Genomic DNA, 17,860 nt, shown 5'->3' on the forward strand with positions numbered 1-17,860 from the left:
AGTAGTGTTTTTGGCAACAAAGAAATACTGAGTTATAGTACTCAAAAGTGCAACTATGAGTCATTGCAATACGAAACTTATGGCTTTTAGTATGTAACTAGACTTCAGTAATCACTTTCTAGGTTGAGAATATTTTCCACTCATTTACTATTTTTTTTCATGGAATCAAAGACTAGCTGTGACCTTTTGGGGTCTCCTGAAACAGTTTATGATGGTCTTAAAAGTAATTTTTTAAGGTCAGTTTACCATGGTATAGATAACAAATACTAAATAGTAGGTTTAGCTGCAAATTGCTCTTGCACACCCAGCCCCAGCTGTTGCAGAAACAGTAAATGGGTCAATGCTGGTACAGCAGGTGTTTCCAAACTTGCAGGCATTTGCACTCCCTGAAGCAAGGTCTCATACAGGCTTGTGGATCCTTATAGTGCATTTCAGAACAATGGAAGGATTTTGGATCCCTATGCTCTGTCAAGGTAAGAGTCCATGTTATTTTTCAACAAACATATCATAAAAGCTTGCTCACATTTCTCTCTTAAATTCTCCTCTCCACCATCTTTTTAAACACACTCAATTATTTTCTTTTTAGGGTCTCTCCATGAATGTGATCCCTACCTTTGATATAAAATACAGTAATTAAGAGACAGATGTGCTGGCAATAAGCAAGCAAGGAAGATCACATATCAAAAAACAACATGCAACCGAGACAATTCACTCTTTTGGGAAGGGGAATTACTTTTTGGCATGCATTTGTATAGTATCTAATTCAGCTAACTAAAGGAGCTCTTTCCTAGAACATGCTACAGCAATGGAGACAGGCACTTAGACTTCAAGCAAAAAATACATTTGCATACAAGTTCAAATCTTTCCTGTTCAGGACTCAAAAGTCCCCTACTGAGTTTAAGCTTTAGGAACAATTAGATGCCTTGTAGAACTCAAAAGTCACAGTAGGTGTCCTCCAGAGGTCATTAAGTTGAGAGGAAACAGCTTGCAAACAACTCAAAGGAACTAAAATAAAACTGCCAGCCTCAGGTGAAAAAACAAAAGAGAGGCTGGTATCAGAGAAAGATGAGGGAGTAAGAAGGGTGAAAGAAAAAAATCAGAATACAGAAACAAGAGAGACTGAGAATTGCTGAATGCCATTAATGCAGGGAAAATTGTATTTGATGCCAAGAAGAGAGATAAAATGGAGATGTTCAGAGAAGAATAATAAGACATTAAGAAATATGGTTAAATGTATCCTAAAGTGTCACTACTAAATTCTTCCTTTCTCCTCACCCACTATTCTTCCACTTTCACATACAAAGAATTTTCCTTACAGACTTCTGTCCTCTGTGCCTTTTCTGCTGTTTCTTCCTACAATCCCCAGAAGCAAGCTCTTACTTTGCTACAGTGATGCTTGGGTTACAAAGCTCTGCTCTTTGACCCTTAGCTGGAAGAGAAAACTGTCATCTCCTCCTTCTTCCTGCTGCCAAATTCCACAAGTCATTTCCACTGAGAGCTAGGAAGAAAAACTACTTGTTATTTCTCCTCCCTTCTCCATAAGGGCTGTAAGGACAACGGATTGCCCAAGGAGAGAACAGCACATTTATTCACACATCCTTCTCCTTTGTGGACATCAAAACAGATCAAGCACAGAGTTGGAAAAGGGTCTCTCAACATGGTGAGCATCCTCCAAATGCAAACAGAGCTATTTGTTATGCACTGAACTGCTAAACACAAGCAATGACTGCATTTTACTACATATACTAGCACACTAAGTGAGGCTGACGAACTCATTTATGCCAGACAGCCCCTCATTGGTGCTGGGCTTCGTCAAAAGTAATACCCCACAGCCAGACATAACACTGGTTCAGTACAGCTCGACAACAGTGAAGTAGACCTGAGAAGGGGACATGTGACAGCATCTGTTCTGTGACTATTTCATCTGCATATGGCACATCTGCATGTGGCTGCACATCAGCATCACTGCACCTATGAATAAACTGTACCACACATGAGCTACATTTCTTCCTACTGCATTTCAAAGCCCAGACTGTAGACCAGCAACTGATAAACTACTCACTGTTAGGATTTCACCCCACAATCCAAAACAGAATGTTTTGGACAGGAGGACATTTGGACACTTACCCTTTAGCCAAGCCATTTTGATTGTTTATAAGTTAGCACTTATGACATGTTAGCTAAAACTCTACTTTGCAGTTCATCCCCATGAGTAGAAGAGATTGAGATGATGGAAAGGCATGGGCTGTGAACCTAGCCATCATTCAGCTCTCAAGTTAAAGAATAGGAAATACCCAAATTAAACAACATCCAAAAATAAATAACATAGGTAGTAAGTGAATAACTACATATATTCTGTTATAAAGTCAGGCAAATTATGTCTGCTGAACTATGCCTCCATACTTAAATTGGTACATGCGTTAACAAGCACTGTGCCTTTATAGTTCCTGCCATTAAAAATAAATGTATCATTTACTAACACAGCTAAAAATATCAACCCAACTAAAAAGTGTGGTTCAGTAAACTAAACCATCCCACCAGCAACAAGCAATGTAAATTTCTGAAACTTTTAGGTAAACTAGGCATTTAATGTAGATTCCTATATATTTTTATTAAGTACAAGAAAGCATTAAGTGGAAGGTGACAAGTAGTCTGTGTAGTAGTTTTCCTGGAGCCTGTTTACATTATGCTGTAAGACAATAAAATTTCTCAACACAAATGCAGTTAGCATCATACAACTCTGCAATCCACAGCTGCCACATCACAAGCTTTTTCAAACCAAGACCTTCACTAGCAATTGTGAGTGCTTAGCAGACTGGATTTTTGTTAGGAGATGTGAATCACAGTGGATCAAGGAAGCCCACACTTCAGGCAATCCTACAATTGTGAAGCGTGCATGATTTCCCACACTGCTGGGCTAACCTGCCGTAGCGCTGGGCTGCTGACATGACCTTAATGCCAGCTTGTTCCAGTCTTCTTAACTTTCTGATCTCTTCCACATCTTTCCCCTTGGGTGCTGATGTTTCTTTTGCACTAGATGAAGGAGACTGATCTATGGAGTTTTCTTCACTTTGATTCACACCTAATTGATTTTTAAGGGAGCTTGCTTCAGGAGCCATGGAGCCCACTTTCTCCTTTTCACACAGTCCTGATGTTTCATTCAGTTCTTCTTCTATGGTTTCAGGGTGGGGTTTGCTATTAATTATACAAGGTAGTTTAATGTAGGCTGTGCTTGAAACATACACACTTATAAGCACATTTTGCTGAAGTCAAGATGCCAAAGGATGAATTCTGATGAATAATCAGGGTAGATAATTATGCTCTTTAAAGGAGGTTGTTTTTTAGTCCAAATCAAAAGTGAAGTATTAGTTGACAAAACCAACATGCAGAGTCACACACAGAGTCACAGCTATATAAACCATACTGGTGTATTAAATACAACATACAAATAAATTTATTTTACAAAAAAAACACAGCAAAAATACTATTTTGATTAAACAGATAAAACATTACTTTGAGTTATCATTTGTCAGTAATTATCTTGAGAACTGAACCAGATTGTCCAGAACAGTTTTTTCCAGCCTTGGGTTTGAGCCAAACATCCACATTACTTACATTAACCAATATCTTGTCAAACAGATTGCATTGTATGGTAAATAATGACATCACAACAATGATTTTCCACTTGTTACTTTTCTACTAGCCTCACTATTTGCTAAAAACTACTTATCAGTACCACACCAGCAAGAGATTTATTACAGCATCATACACCTTGTGAAAAGAATGAAAACTGGGCAGGTGTTAGAGCACCATCAGTGAGGAGAGGAGGAGGTGGACAGGCCAGTCTTACCTGAAAGGTCTGTCTCCCAGCGGTGACGTCGCTGTGCTCCAGCTCTTTCGGTACTCCTCTCGTTCAGCTTTCTTCTTCCGAAGCGGAGCAGGTACATAGAAAGTCTGATTACTCTTGTTTGGGAGGTACTGGTTAAAAGGCACAGCTGATTTAGGTTCACCATGTGAGGTCCGCCTCGCCAACATATCATCTTTTTTCACATCTGGCATCTTTCTGTGTGGCAGGTCAGTTTCCGAGTCACTTCCTCTCCCTAGTGAGGAAGTTGGAAAAAATGTCCTTTTTACTTTCACTTTCATCCAGTTGTTTGGGTTATTTTTAAACTATAAATCAGAGAAAACACCACCAAAAAATTATATTTAGCCACTGTTACCTGCATTTCTATTTTAAAACAGTTACTGAAGGTAGTAGCCACAACATCTACACAGACAGTGAACTTTTTTCCATCATTCCCTGAAAAATTCATCTTAAACCACAGACCACATAAAAAACCTTAGGTTAAAACTAAGCCAGACTTGTCAATCAGATAGGGCAGAAGTTTGCCTAAAGCCCAGATGACTCCTAGTTGTACATAAGGGCAGGTCTGATCTGATTCACAGTCTTGAACCTACACTAATAGGTGCCTAACTCAAGCTCAAAAAAAAAAAAAAAAAAAGATTCCATGTTGTATAGCTACAGAATGGCAGGAATATGTGGATATTCCAACACACACATTAACACAGCAGTTTGAACGCAGACAGCATTAGCTTCAGTCAAGACCTGAGAACAGCAGCTGCTGCTGTGAACCAGAAGGCTCAATGGTCTCTCTCCAGTCTCACTGGTTGCCTAGTCAATCAGTCTAGCACACTGCAGAATAGAGAGACTTGATACCCAGATGGAAAGGTGCAAGGGCAGAGGGAAGTGATCTCAGGATTTAGATGTTAGATCACTACTGTGAAGAAATAATCTGGCAGAGAGAAATCAAGAGTTTGAGAGAATAAGATACGAGGTCAGCAGAGCTGGGCGACCACTTGATATTGTTCAAATGAACTAAACTTCCTGATATTTACAACGCATTTAGAACACTGAAACTTATGCAAGTTTCTGACTTGAAATTCCCAAATTGTAGGAGAAACGCCCTAAAGAGCATTAGCAGTGTGGAACTTCCCATTTTGGAAGCTTAGATTCCCTGCATCATCATGAGCCTTTTAAAATAATTCACAAAGAAGTTATGTAAATAGTTTTCTCCCAGCAGTATAACCTTATCATGGACCCTGATTTGAAGAGTGAAATGGAATGTGTTCAGCTATTTGTCCCATCAGCATTTGCATGTACTCCAGGCTCTGGAGAGTTGGATGTCTCTGGTCCTTGGCCCCTCTGCAGCACTTGCATCTGCAATCAGCTGTTCCCCTTTTTAGGGTGAAGGGAAGCCACTCAGGTTGTGTCCTCTTGTTAATTCAAAACACTAGTAATTAATAGCTAATTCACTGTGCTACATACTGAACAACTGAAAACAATGAAGTCATAAAAATCACAAGTAGTTTGTGTATAATTCAAAGTGGAGGAAGAAAAAAAGAGGTCTAAATATGTTAGGAATGTTATTTGCAAAGAGCTTTTGCAGTAGATTGAGTTTTTCATGATTTTCTTGGAGAGCGACAAAGAAGAGTGAAAAGGAACAGTAGGAAAAGACATGACACAATGGAAATGAATGTTAGATCACAATGCATTTGTCAGTAATCTTTCACTTGAACAATTTTTGTTAAGAACTTTGACAACTAACACCACAATTGGTATCCTGAATCCATGTCTAAACAAAAAGTGGAGATACTGTCATAGAATCATGGGTGTCTGAGGACAGCTGAGGTTGGAAGGGCTGTAGTGTCATTAGACAAAGCAGGGCACAGAGTAAGTAAAAGATAAGAAAAAGATCCCTTTCTGTTATTTGCTATTCAGATTGCTTTTGACTTCGCTCTGGTGTCTATTTTTGTAACACATCAAAACCAGTCTTGAACTGGCAGACAGAAAGGATGAAATAGATAACCACAGTAGCAGAGGAATTAGAACACATTCCTCTCGTTACTGATGTGCCTACCAGCATCCCCAAGCTGAGTACTTCAAAGAAATACAGCTTCTTTAATTATTCATATCTTACTAACGAAATTATTTTCAGCTCAAATTTGCAAAAAAAGTACTTGAAGCCAAAATACCAAATGGAAGATGCAGCCATGCTCTACATTTATAACCTAAAGTTTGTTGTTTTGCTTTTTCAAGTAGAAGCAGCAGCAGTTTCCACAACTAGTAACAAGCAATTATACACCAATGACATGCAAAGATCCTTCTTAAAAGGATCCACGCACAACTGCTAGCCAAGCAGAGCATTTTATTAACTGGCAACTCTAAAGACAGTTCAGTCTGTGATTCTACTGTGTTTTATATAACTGTTTTACTCTACCACTGGTTTTGTTTGTTTTTTTGCTAAGGGACAAGCTCTCCATGGGACACCAGAGCAGTTCCTCAACAATGAAACTAATCACAGATGGCATTTGTGAAGGTAGTATTACATACTGCTTCTACCTAAACTAATCACCTTAGCATCACTTAAATCATGTCTATTCAGGCTTTTATTTCTTCTAGGAGTGGAAGAAATCATAGTTCTAGTCCACAACAATATTACATGGTTTATAAAGCTCCTATTTGAATGGAGAAAGAAGCAATGAAAGCAAAATGTTTTCCTCCATCCAACTTTGCATATAGAATCAGAGAATTGTTTAGGTTGGAAAAGACGTCTAAGATCATCGAGTCCAATATACTGTTTCTATCAAAAACTACTAACAGCTGAGTAAAACACTGGCCTGCTGGGATCACAGGAAGAGGTTCAACATAAAGGAGGTCAGCCAAGTTACATCTCACCTGCAACTGTTGTAGGAGACAGCTGTGAAATTATGGCAGTAGTAAGCAGGGAAAATAGGACAAATTAGAAAGTGTTGGCTGGACAAGTCGTACATGTGCACACAGCATCTGCACGCACCCTGGTTAAAGACTAATTTTTCAGAACAAGCTTTGTGGGCTTTCATCTTATTGTTTGTTACAGACTCAGGAATGTGACAAGATAGATTGCTAAGCAATCTATCTGTGGCAAACAGTCACAAAACCTTTCTAACATCTGATAATACAGTCGAAGATGACAGGAAGCATCTACAGGACATATGTAACTGGCTGTCTAGCAGCTCTAAGTAAGCATGGACAGTGGACATCCCTTGGGCACTCGGGGTCTAATTTTTGATTAGGACATATGAGGTGTTCCTATTTGCCAACACCATGCTTGTCTCATTTGAGAAGGCAGAAAAGCCTTTTATATATATATGTAATATATATTTTATAATGTGGAGTCTGTGCTCTGCTCAGTGTCTGAGGGGTCATGAGGCTGTTTCAGGGAATCAGCCCCAGTAGCTAGTTCTGGATGGTCAACCAGTAACAGCCTAAACACCACAGACTACTCAGAGCAGCAGAGCCGATCTTAGCTCTGATTTTCCCAGGGCTCTTTCATAATTCTACTGTGATACCAGCTCTCCCTGCCAGCTTTCCAGTTCTAAGGAGTTCCCCATCACCTCAGGAAATCTTTCATGTGTCCGGTTATGATTAGCACCAGTTTCTTTCAAACTGCCAAAAGCAGTATGAACATCTGGTTCCTACCAAAAAAATCTTCCTGCCTTTCCTTTTTAAATTAAAAAACCAACATTACTAAGGAGAAGTGATTCATGTGTGCAACATAACTTCATCTGATGAAGTTTGACTTATTCAACTGTTTATCAGGAATGCAACTGCACAGAAAGAGCCTCAATCATGCATCCTTTTGTCCTAAACCAGAATCCTACTCATGACAAGTTACTTAAGTGTGTGCTCCACATCTGTTATAGAAAAATCCTTCTTCATCCAGCATGCTGTGTTTACAAGCCTCTGAAAACCTCTTGGAATCAGAAAAGAAAGGCAGAGAAGCAGTAGCCATTCTGTATGCCCAGAGCTGCCTGTCCTCTCACAAATGTGTACAAAGCTTTGATGCTGGGATGTATTAATTTACCCAATTTTCTAAATGCCATAAAAAGATATATGATATTTGATAAAGTGCTGTACATCAACATTCAAAACTCTGCCAAGTATCAGACATTCTCAAGATATTTCTATGTCATTTATCTGCCCTGCATTTACTTAAGCAAACATTTTATTCACTACAATTCACTATACACTGTTCCTGTAATTTTATGTCTTGCTTCAGCCTAGTTTGTAAGTTAAAATGAGTCTGCATAACCTCCTCTTACACCAAAACCCAGAAAAACACTCTTCCCGTCATAAAACCACACTGCAATGATGTAACTCATTTCCCAGTACTGCACTATCTTGAGACAAACTTCAGGTAAGCTGTTGGCAAAGTCATCTACACCTCAGGGAGCACAGATCAGCATTCACAGAGAAGTTCTCCCAGCAGATTTGCCTGAGTCAGAGGCTGTGTGCAGCTTCTGAATGGCACATTTATTCCAGAAACGCTACTTTATGTCACAATGTTGTGCATGTGCTGCACTGTGACTGGTACTTACCATCACTACTCCCTCTGAGCACTACATCTGGAGACGGTGTCTGCTGCGAGCGGGAGCCAAAGGAGTCCAGACTGTCAAAGGAATCATCTCTGCCGTGGCGAGGCGGGGAGAGGGAATCACTGCGCTCCGAGTCCCAGCAGTCTATGTAGCCGCTGTCACGAATGCTGCGCTTGGGGCTCTCAATATCCTCTGTTTCCTACATGGAAATGCAGCAGGAACCTCCTCAGAAAGAAGGCACTGACACTAGTGAGATACGTTGCACACCAAAAAACAAAGCATCTTCCCAAATACTAAGAATCTCCTCCCCAAAAAAAAGGGTTTCCTTGGTTTTTGCCCCTTCTTCCCTTCAAAACAAAGTGCAAGCTTGCAATAAACCAGTTTTATGCTGTTTAGGAAGAAACTACTCTCATTAGATTAGTACAATGAACTGAGAAAAAGTTCTAATAGACCAGTTAATAAACTGATCAAAAGTGAAAGTAACCTGAAACTTGACTTGTCGTCCACAGTCCCTAGCACAGCCAAAGACACTACAATTTTAACATCGTGCCTGCATCAGGTTTAAGTTTGCTGCTTTCCAAAAGATCCCCCCGCCTCTCCTTGCCCATCTATTGTATCTGGCCAGGACCCCAGCAGACAGCATTTGTTGTTGCTGCTTCAGCCTGGCAAAATAATAAAGCAGTGTGCCCCAGCCTCCGTCTACCTTGAAGAGAAATTCCTGTTATGAAAGAGGGATGTCTTTCTCAAGCAATCAGCAATGAAAAATATGCAAAATGCTTTTCCCGATGCCTCAGAAGAATTCAGTTGTGCTCTTTACTCTTTGCCAGCTCCTGGCTCTGGGGGATATGAAAGCACTTGTAGCTGACCCACATGTTCAGAGCAGGGAGAACAATGGTTGTCTTTGACAGCCCTGTGATTATAAATTCTTTCCAGTGCAAGCAGCACATACTAAAACACTGAAACTCCAGCAGAGGGAAAGGTCAATAGAAGCCATCCTCACTCTTGCATTATAATAAATTCCTTGTTTTAGAGAGTGTCTTAATATTAATTACAATCACACAGACTGAGAAAAAACAAAAATAACTAAGTTTGTTCAGAGATAAATCTATTTTTTTTCTTCCCCAACAGTAAGTAAAGTCAGAGATGTGGGTGCCATTATCAGACTGACATTTTGTGACCCAAAGAGGCTGGAATGTGATTTTTTTTTTTATTCCCAGAAGCATTTGAATATTAATTCCTAATTAAGAAGCACCCCCTGCTTACCACTAGCTGAAGCACAATGGCTATATTGAGCAGAGCTCCCACTGTCCCTGACTGCTAAGGTTTTACCCATCACTAGTATTGCCAATGAGAAGATCAATCAGGAATATCACAGTATGCTATGGTGGGCTGCCTCCACAAAAAAGAAGGTTTGCCAGACAAGTGATGGAGAGTGGAGAGCCCTGCAGTAATTCACCAACACTCCCTGACGAACAAGAGGGAGGCTTGAAGCAAAACTGAGACATCAGACCAAACGCCCTGCAAACTTTTCAGGAAGAAGGCCTAATTAGTGCCACTCACTACTAATCTGCCAAAATACCACATTAAGGCCAGCGGCAAAGGTCACCTAAGGCCGAGCTAAACCGTGGTAATGGCATTAAGTAACCTCACAGTAAATAGAAGTGAAAATATATTCTAAAAACAGATAAAATGCATCTAAAAAAGTGGTAAGGTATCCTATATAACTTCCTTTCCCAATTCTGCTTAGTGAACTAAAATGCTGGTAGAAATAAAAGACAACAAAAATCTGTCTCCTGAAATCTGCATGAATTACACACAGCCAAGAACAAGTCTACAAATCCTATCAAAAACCCGTTTGTGACACGATCCAAAAATCTTTTAAAAACTCCAAATTCCTTAAATCCGCTCATCCCTTCATACCAATCAACTATTCTCAATCTTCAGGCACACTTCCATTTTCCTAAATTACTGTATTTGAATGACATAGAACTGTTCAGCAGCCACAGGCACTTCAACTGGGCAAAAAGCCCCATCCTACATTCACTATCTCTCAGAGTTTGAAATCAGTCCAATTGTGAACTAATGAGTTCTGCAGAACTTACTTTCAATGGCCTGTTTATGTTACTTTTGCATGCTGCTCACTAGGAATTAGGAGGCAGGCACCAGGACAGGATCCTAGACTTCTGTAAACATGTTCTTTACAGCTTTCCCCTTGGCAAAGACACTCTCACAACACAATGCCGTCACACAGACGGGTGCTCGTCCTGCCTTGAGCAAACGTCATCTCCCAAATGCTATCAGTGGGAATGTGCTTATCTGTGGGACTGATAACACCATGGCATGACACACCACAGTGCATTAGTCTTTCATCTTCTCTAATTAAAAACACAGTATGCCACAGAGCAGCAGTTAAAGTGTGATTGCCAAATACAAGATGCATTTGTCCAGGAAGTTCCACCCACTGAATATAATCAAAAAGCCATTGATGTTTTGTCATTGGGAATTTCTAGTTTTAAAGTAAAGAAGAATGAGTACTCAAATAGTTAATGAAATTAAAAACAGAATAACATGAATAAAATTAGAAGTTAATATACCCTTCAGCTTGAGAAGTAGAAAAAGATGAGTCCAAGACAACATACATCAGAGCTGTCTTTTGATTTGCTTATTAAAAAAGGAGGGCAGAGAGGATTTACAACAGAAAAACTAAACCACACTGAATTTATGGTCGATTTAGTTATTAGACTCTGTGGAAAAAATGCCAGTAGAGAATGTGATAAAGTGCCTTTTCATCACTTGAGCTCAGCTATAAAGAACATCAGAGTGTTGCACAGCATGATTAACATGTTATATTTTACAATCAAATCCTCTTCAAAAGCAGTAACATACAAACCCACACTTGCCAGTGAGAAATACTGCAGGGATACAAGAGTAGGGACATGGTAAAAGAAGTCACCAGCAGCTGTCACAGCAGCATCACCCTAAATAAGATTTTCAGGACTGCAAAATGCTCTGTTTATGCATTAAAGGCATATATAGCTTTCAGTTCTTATGAGACCTCTACTCTGCTCCCAGATCCAACATTTGCAACAAATCAAGTATCAGCCTCTTGCTTATGTCCTAAATTTGCAGCACTCTGCAATGCCCAGCCAGGCACTTCATGACCACCAGCTCTCTGGAGAATGCTTCCTTTTGCCCCTAGCCTATTTCATGCCACAAAAGGGTTCAAGAAAGGACCTCCAAAATGCTCTAGTGATTACTTTAATGGGTAAATGTCACCTAGAAAAAGCAGAGCCTTGTGGTGTGAGATTAAACATTAAAAAAAAAAAAAAAGATACCATGCAGCACTAACATTGTGGCTACCTGCACTTTGGCAATTTTTCTGTGCTGGCTCCCTTTTTTGGGTTTGTTTCACCGTTCAGACCCTTTGAAGTGCAAACTGCTCTCTCCCCACATCTTCTACTTGTAAAAAACTCAACTACTAACTTCATCTTTTTTATTGCTCAGGCTCAGTCATATCACTCATGAGTCCCAAAGTCCCAAGTGATAAACACAGGTCATTAAAATGAAAACTAAAATAAACTTCTCCAGAGAAGCAGGATGTTCTCTTTTCTTCTCCATTTTCACCTGCTTGTTCTGAAGAAGTGGGCTCACAAACAGGAATTGTACCCATCTAGTTAAGGTTCTCTGGTCACACCAGGGTGTAGGAGCTGCTATCAGTCAGACAAGCATTTCTTCCTCTCCAGTGGTTCTGGCCCTGTGAGATCCCAGAATGAAGACCTGCAGCTGGCACAGTTGCAGCAGCATAGATTTGAAGGACAATTTAAGTCCAGAGAGTCTCTCACGGTCCCCAAATCCTACTGCCTGTGATGACATGGCCATTACCTGTGGTGGGGAGGGGATAGCAGGCACAAGGCTCTTTGTGGATGCAGAATGTGTCTGCACAGCCTTTCCTGAGCACTATGTCCAACACACGCGGTGCCAGCATATGGTGCTGCCAATCTTCTTCCACACTAGCTCCTTGCCCCTTCCATCCCAAAGAAAGGCAGGTTTGGTTATCAGTGCTAACCATCAGCATTAACCATGAGGTTAAGCGTCTGATGTCAAGGTTCAGGGCATGCTAGAATGCTCAACCAAAAATCCTCAAACCACCCTGCAGCAATCACAACTTTTCTCTTCCAACAGAGAACAATTCATCATAAACCACCAAATAGGATTTCAACCAGAATTTAGAGCTTGGAAAAAACAGATTTATCCTAACTATGCCTTTGGTGAAACATTATCTCCTTCTCCTCCACTTCAGCTTTATTTAGATCCTTTGGTTGGATGTTTCATGTTGCAACAAAAAACCGAAAAAGCTCCCCATGAGACTGAATGTTTTAAAGAAGAAAAAAACTATGTTTTTGTGAGTCCTACCATGTTACTTTCGAATCTCAGCTCTTCTAGCTAAAACTTCTGTCATAAATGAAAATCAAACCAAAACACATGGAAATTAAGATGAAAGAGCAACATGACAATTCTAAAGCCCTATTTGACATCACTTGCTGCATCACTGATGCCACCACAAAGCTGTCTGCCAAAGTGGTTTTCAGTTTGGTAGAATCAGAAACATTTTTGATGTAAGTAGAGGTTTATTAAGGAATTTGAACTCCAGCCCCCCTTCTCCCATATTTAGAAAGAAACAGTTTTTTTATGAGAGCAATAAGTTGAAGTAAATTTCCATTCCCAAAACATAACAAAAAGATACCTTTCTCATTTGCGCCAGGAAGCCTTCAAACTCCTTCAGATTCAGGGTTGATCCGCTATATGATGTACAGCTGTTTGCTGCTTTCCCTAGCCAATAAATGGTGACTAATACCTGCAGAAGTTAATAAGAATTAATTTCATCTACATCCATCTACACAGTCCTGTAGCTAGATTTACTTCCCTGCAGCATCACTCATTTATTCTAAGCTGCACAGCAGCACAAGATTTTTTTGTAAATCAGAACTGAAAGGGAAGTGTCTGTCAAAGGTTAAACATAAATACATCAGGCAACTATGAAAGTTTAAACAGTCCTAAGAATATGTAACTTAACATATTATCTCCCTGTTATTTTAAATAAAAATAATAAAAGTGTTATGTCTGCCTGGAAAAACAAACAGAAAATATGGATCTGAGTAGAAAAACTACACAAAGAGACTTGAATCTTCTAGAAGGCACACACAAATACATTTGTTTTTAAATTCAATACAAAAAACTCCTTAAAGACTGCTAATATTAGTAGTCATTAATGCAAACTATTCAGACCAAGGTAATAAACAAAGTACCTAGAATGTCTGCCTGCGTAAAAGCATCTCGAATATGTGTCTATTTCAAGGACAGAAAAGGGAGTCCCATTTTTAATCACCTTAATGTAAGTAACCAGATGACACAGGAACATTTATTTCCAGGCTTCTGCTAGTTTAAGAATTTCTTAGCCCGAGATTAATCAAAAGCCACGAGCATGTTGTCATTTCTATCAGAGTACAGCATAAAAGTCAGTGATTTCATTAAAGTTCTGACTTCATATCTCTCCATAACTCAAAAATCCCTTCAAAACTGGTGAGGGAAAAGGACCAAGAATTACTCTTGCAAGTAGCAAAGATATCTGACTTGACACTGCTGGTGTTGTACTTATTTTAGAAAATGAGAAATTAAGATGCTTAGGATGGTCAAATCCAATACATACAAAAACGCTGACATTTACACAATGCAAGGAAAGGCCTTTTCTGCACCACATGTCTCCACTTAGAGCAATGTCTTTAATGATACCTGTGCAGCAGCTATTTGGACTGGAAACTGCTCATCAAAGGCAATTAAATTCAGTGTTTTGCACTGGTTAAAAATGACAAACCATCACCCTAGAACTTAGGGCTTTTTCTCATTTAATGTTCATTATTTCGGCATATTCCATGACATTGCAAAGTATTTACCTGCAGATTGAACAGGAAATATTTTGATGTGGAAAAGAGATGCAACCAATAATAAATAATAGTTGTCATTAACTGTATCAAAAAAAGATTAATAAACTGAAATACAGTATTTTATGCTTTGATGGGACAGGGCCATATACTTCATGCTATATAGTGAACTAAAGGAAACAAGACTAGCAGAAATCCCAAAGTGGGGGCCTATTCCACTGGGAGCAGACATCTCTTGGACTCTTCTTCCCTAAAACATGCATCCACATTACTTCTCAGCAACATGCTAGACTAGACTTTTCTTATCAACTTGCACTAGCATCTTCATTTTTCATTTACGTGTAATGTCCAAAATTATGCAGCACTGCAGCTGAGGCCCCGTGAGAAAAGGATACATCATACAGACCTTCTGTTTAACAACCTGTGCTACATAATGTACAATATGTATTTTATATATAAATAAAGTTTATATTTTTCTTTAGTTTAAAAGTAGTATACATATCATGAAATACTGAGGAAAATTTTTAATGAAGTTCAAAAACTTTTGCCTTTTTAAAAATCACATCGAAAATCTATATTACTGGGCTGAACGAAAGGAGGTGGTGTTGCTAGTCCTTATTTTTTTTGTCTTGAAACAACCTTTATCTGAACTGCTTTCCTTCAACCAACACCACTTGACAAATTTAATGCAAAAAAGTCTTACAGTATATGTTCTCAAGTTAAATGAAAACATTTGCAAATAACAGTGTTTCTAGTAACCAGGGAACTGCCATTGAGTTCATTGATGAAGGTTATGGTATTTTTGGGTTTTTTATTTATTTCTGCTAGCATTTAATCACTTTCTCTCTTTTTCCTCTCTTTATTTGGAAAAAAACACAGAAAATTTCACATTTGCAAGCAATTCCAGCTGGCTGCCAGCTGAGGCTGCAGGATCATGCACCTGGAAAGCATATATTGCCTGCAAGCACATTATGGAGGATACTTTTGAAACTTCACCTTTAAAGCAATACATCTGTACAAAGATGTTTAGCCAGTGCCCACAAAGAGTGTTAAAATACCAAAGCTGAATTCTTCCCCTAAAAGTCTGTGTGCTGGTTGCAGAAGATACTACTCTACTGATGATGGGAAAGACAGGATGAAACAATTTGGGGGAGGGGTGGTTTTGGTGTTCTTTGGGTTTTTGTTTCTTTTACCTCCAGTCATGCAAGTTATAATTACTGGTTTTCCAAGTTATTAAAAAAGATCTTGGCATTTCCTATCAGGATATAGGGATGTGAGCCAAACAAAAATTATACCAGTTTACAGCTAACTAAGGACAGACAGCGTGCTAGGCTTTGAACTGAGACCAGCAAAGTTTAGACATTTTCTTTTCTAGTTAACAAGCACAGGCTCCAACACCATTTCCCTTAATTTAAATTAAGAGGAAATTGAAGCTAAATGGAAATAGCCTTTCTGGGGAAGCACTAATTTATTTGGAAGAACAATGAGAAAGCTAGCAAATCTCATAGTAAGGCCTTGCATCCCAATTTAATGGCCATTTTGCTTTATTTTAAATGCTTTGTGCAACTGCACTCTATGCCTATATATTTGGGAAGGGCTACAAAAGTGTGGCTTCATGGTCAAATCAGACCATTCCCAGCAAACACCACACTGGACAGCACAGAAATCACTTGGTTTATCACTCATCTAAGAGCATCTAAGAAGAGACAAATGTCTCCATTTTATTTCTTTTGTAAGGCTGCTTTGCCATAGCAGCTCTACCTAAATTTCCAGCAGAACCCAGTTAGGTTTGTATTCAGAGGGATTTTTCAGCAATAGTCATGTACTCAGTTTTTACTGACATAATCTTGATCAGGCCAGTAACAGGATTAACCAGACAAAAACAAAAACTCCAAATGATGTACTTACATTTTTCAGCTTCCTACTATAGTCAATGTTCCTGGTTGCACACACAAACACATGCAAAGATAAGAAAAAAAAAAGAAAAAAAGGAAAAAAAATCAGAAAGTAGACATACTTTCCAAGAGGCTGTATGCAGCAGATCACATTTTCCCTAACAAAGGCCTGCTGAATGCTTCTGCTGTCTGGAAATACATAAAAGCTAAGAAGATGTAGTTCACACATTCATTTATTCATAGCATGGGAGTATTTTGTCACCATTATTTCAATCATTAAATTGGAATTCTGGAAGTACAAGAAGAAAATGTGTTTATAATGCTCCCACAGTAAAGTAGGACAATGCCAAAATATTTCCTTTAAACAGAGTTGCTGATTTCTTTAAAAAGGAAGACAAAAGTCCTCACTGCTAAAATACATTCTGCAGTTATCCAACAGTCAGATTCTGCTCTGCAACCCATACAGATTCTGGAAGCAACTGAACAAGCATAAGAGGCATCAGCAAACATTAAGGAAATATTGCAGGTGCTTCTGTGAAAACAAACATTACAAAGAACAAAGTGAATGGATGAAGCAACAAAGACCCTGCCATTTAGAACAGAATGTGCCATGGAAAACATTTATTTTTTAAACGTATACTTGAGCATTCAGACTGAACAATGGCATCATCCTTCTCAATTAATTTTTTTCTCTTATGTTCATGGAAGAGTGGCAGTTTTATGTTAAAAACAAGGTACAAAGTTTGTGCAAACATAAACAACATTTCAAAATTCAGCAAAGAAAGCATAAAAAAGAGAAGGAAATACATATATTTAGGTGCTAAAACCTACATAAGACTATTTGAGATTTAGTAAATATTGTGTCCTGATTATTTACAGTGGAATTGTCTACTACTCTAACAGTAAGACCATTCCATCATTAAAGTTTATCTGGCAAAACCAAAAATAAATATACTCAAATCTGTTAGAACAACAAAAGTCTAAATATAGGGAATGGTAAACAAAGTATTTTTGATATCTTTTTAAGCCAAAATTTTGTCCACTAATACCCACACAATATGAAAAATAGAATAGTCCTGTTTTTTTCTTAGTAAAATAACAGTGGGAAAGAGACTTGCTTAACTAGTCACAAAAAAATTCCTTACAGCATTAGCTCATAACTTTTATAAGCAGAATGATCCAAAAAATAGATCTAATACATGCCTCAATTAACATCTGTATGGAAAAAAAAGGCCAAATGTGATTATCTTAATCATGTGCAATAATGTCATACTCATCCTTTACCACAAATAATATTTTCACCATGTTTAAAAAAATCATGCAAAAATCTTCAAAGAGGGAAAAAATCACCTTCATGCTTTGGGAACTAGCTAGCAGAATGCAGCTTTCAACATATTTCTCTAAAACAGTCATGGACTTGGCTTGTACACCTCAACTCAGTTACTCAGTGTGAACTTGGACAGTGCTAGGAAAACATTTGGCTCATTTCCACAGCTGCTTTCTCTGAAGCCCTCATATGCAGTGGAGGCCCAGGCCAGCTCTGCAGGGTTTATGATGCCAGGTTTAACTTGGTGACAGCTTTGCTTTGAGCTCCACCCCAGTCAAAGCCTC

The 17,860-nt window shown here is 38.8% G+C and overlaps 1 protein-coding gene across 1 annotated transcript in view; it reads right to left on the reverse strand.

Annotated features, from left to right (window-relative positions):
- LIMCH1 (LIM and calponin homology domains 1) overlaps nt 1–17,860 on the reverse strand; it is a 175,268-nt gene that overhangs the window by 54,601 nt on the left and 102,807 nt on the right. The window contains 5 exon segments of the mRNA XM_036381640.1: nt 2,923–3,195; nt 3,851–4,100; nt 8,419–8,614; nt 13,160–13,270; nt 16,263–16,293. Of these exon segments, the coding sequence (XP_036237533.1) occupies nt 2,923–3,195; nt 3,851–4,100; nt 8,419–8,614; nt 13,160–13,270; nt 16,263–16,293 (861 nt within the window).

This window comes from Molothrus ater, chromosome 4 (assembly GCF_012460135.2).
Source record: "Molothrus ater isolate BHLD 08-10-18 breed brown headed cowbird chromosome 4, BPBGC_Mater_1.1, whole genome shotgun sequence".
NCBI classification, from domain to species: Eukaryota; Metazoa; Chordata; class Aves; order Passeriformes; family Icteridae; genus Molothrus; species Molothrus ater.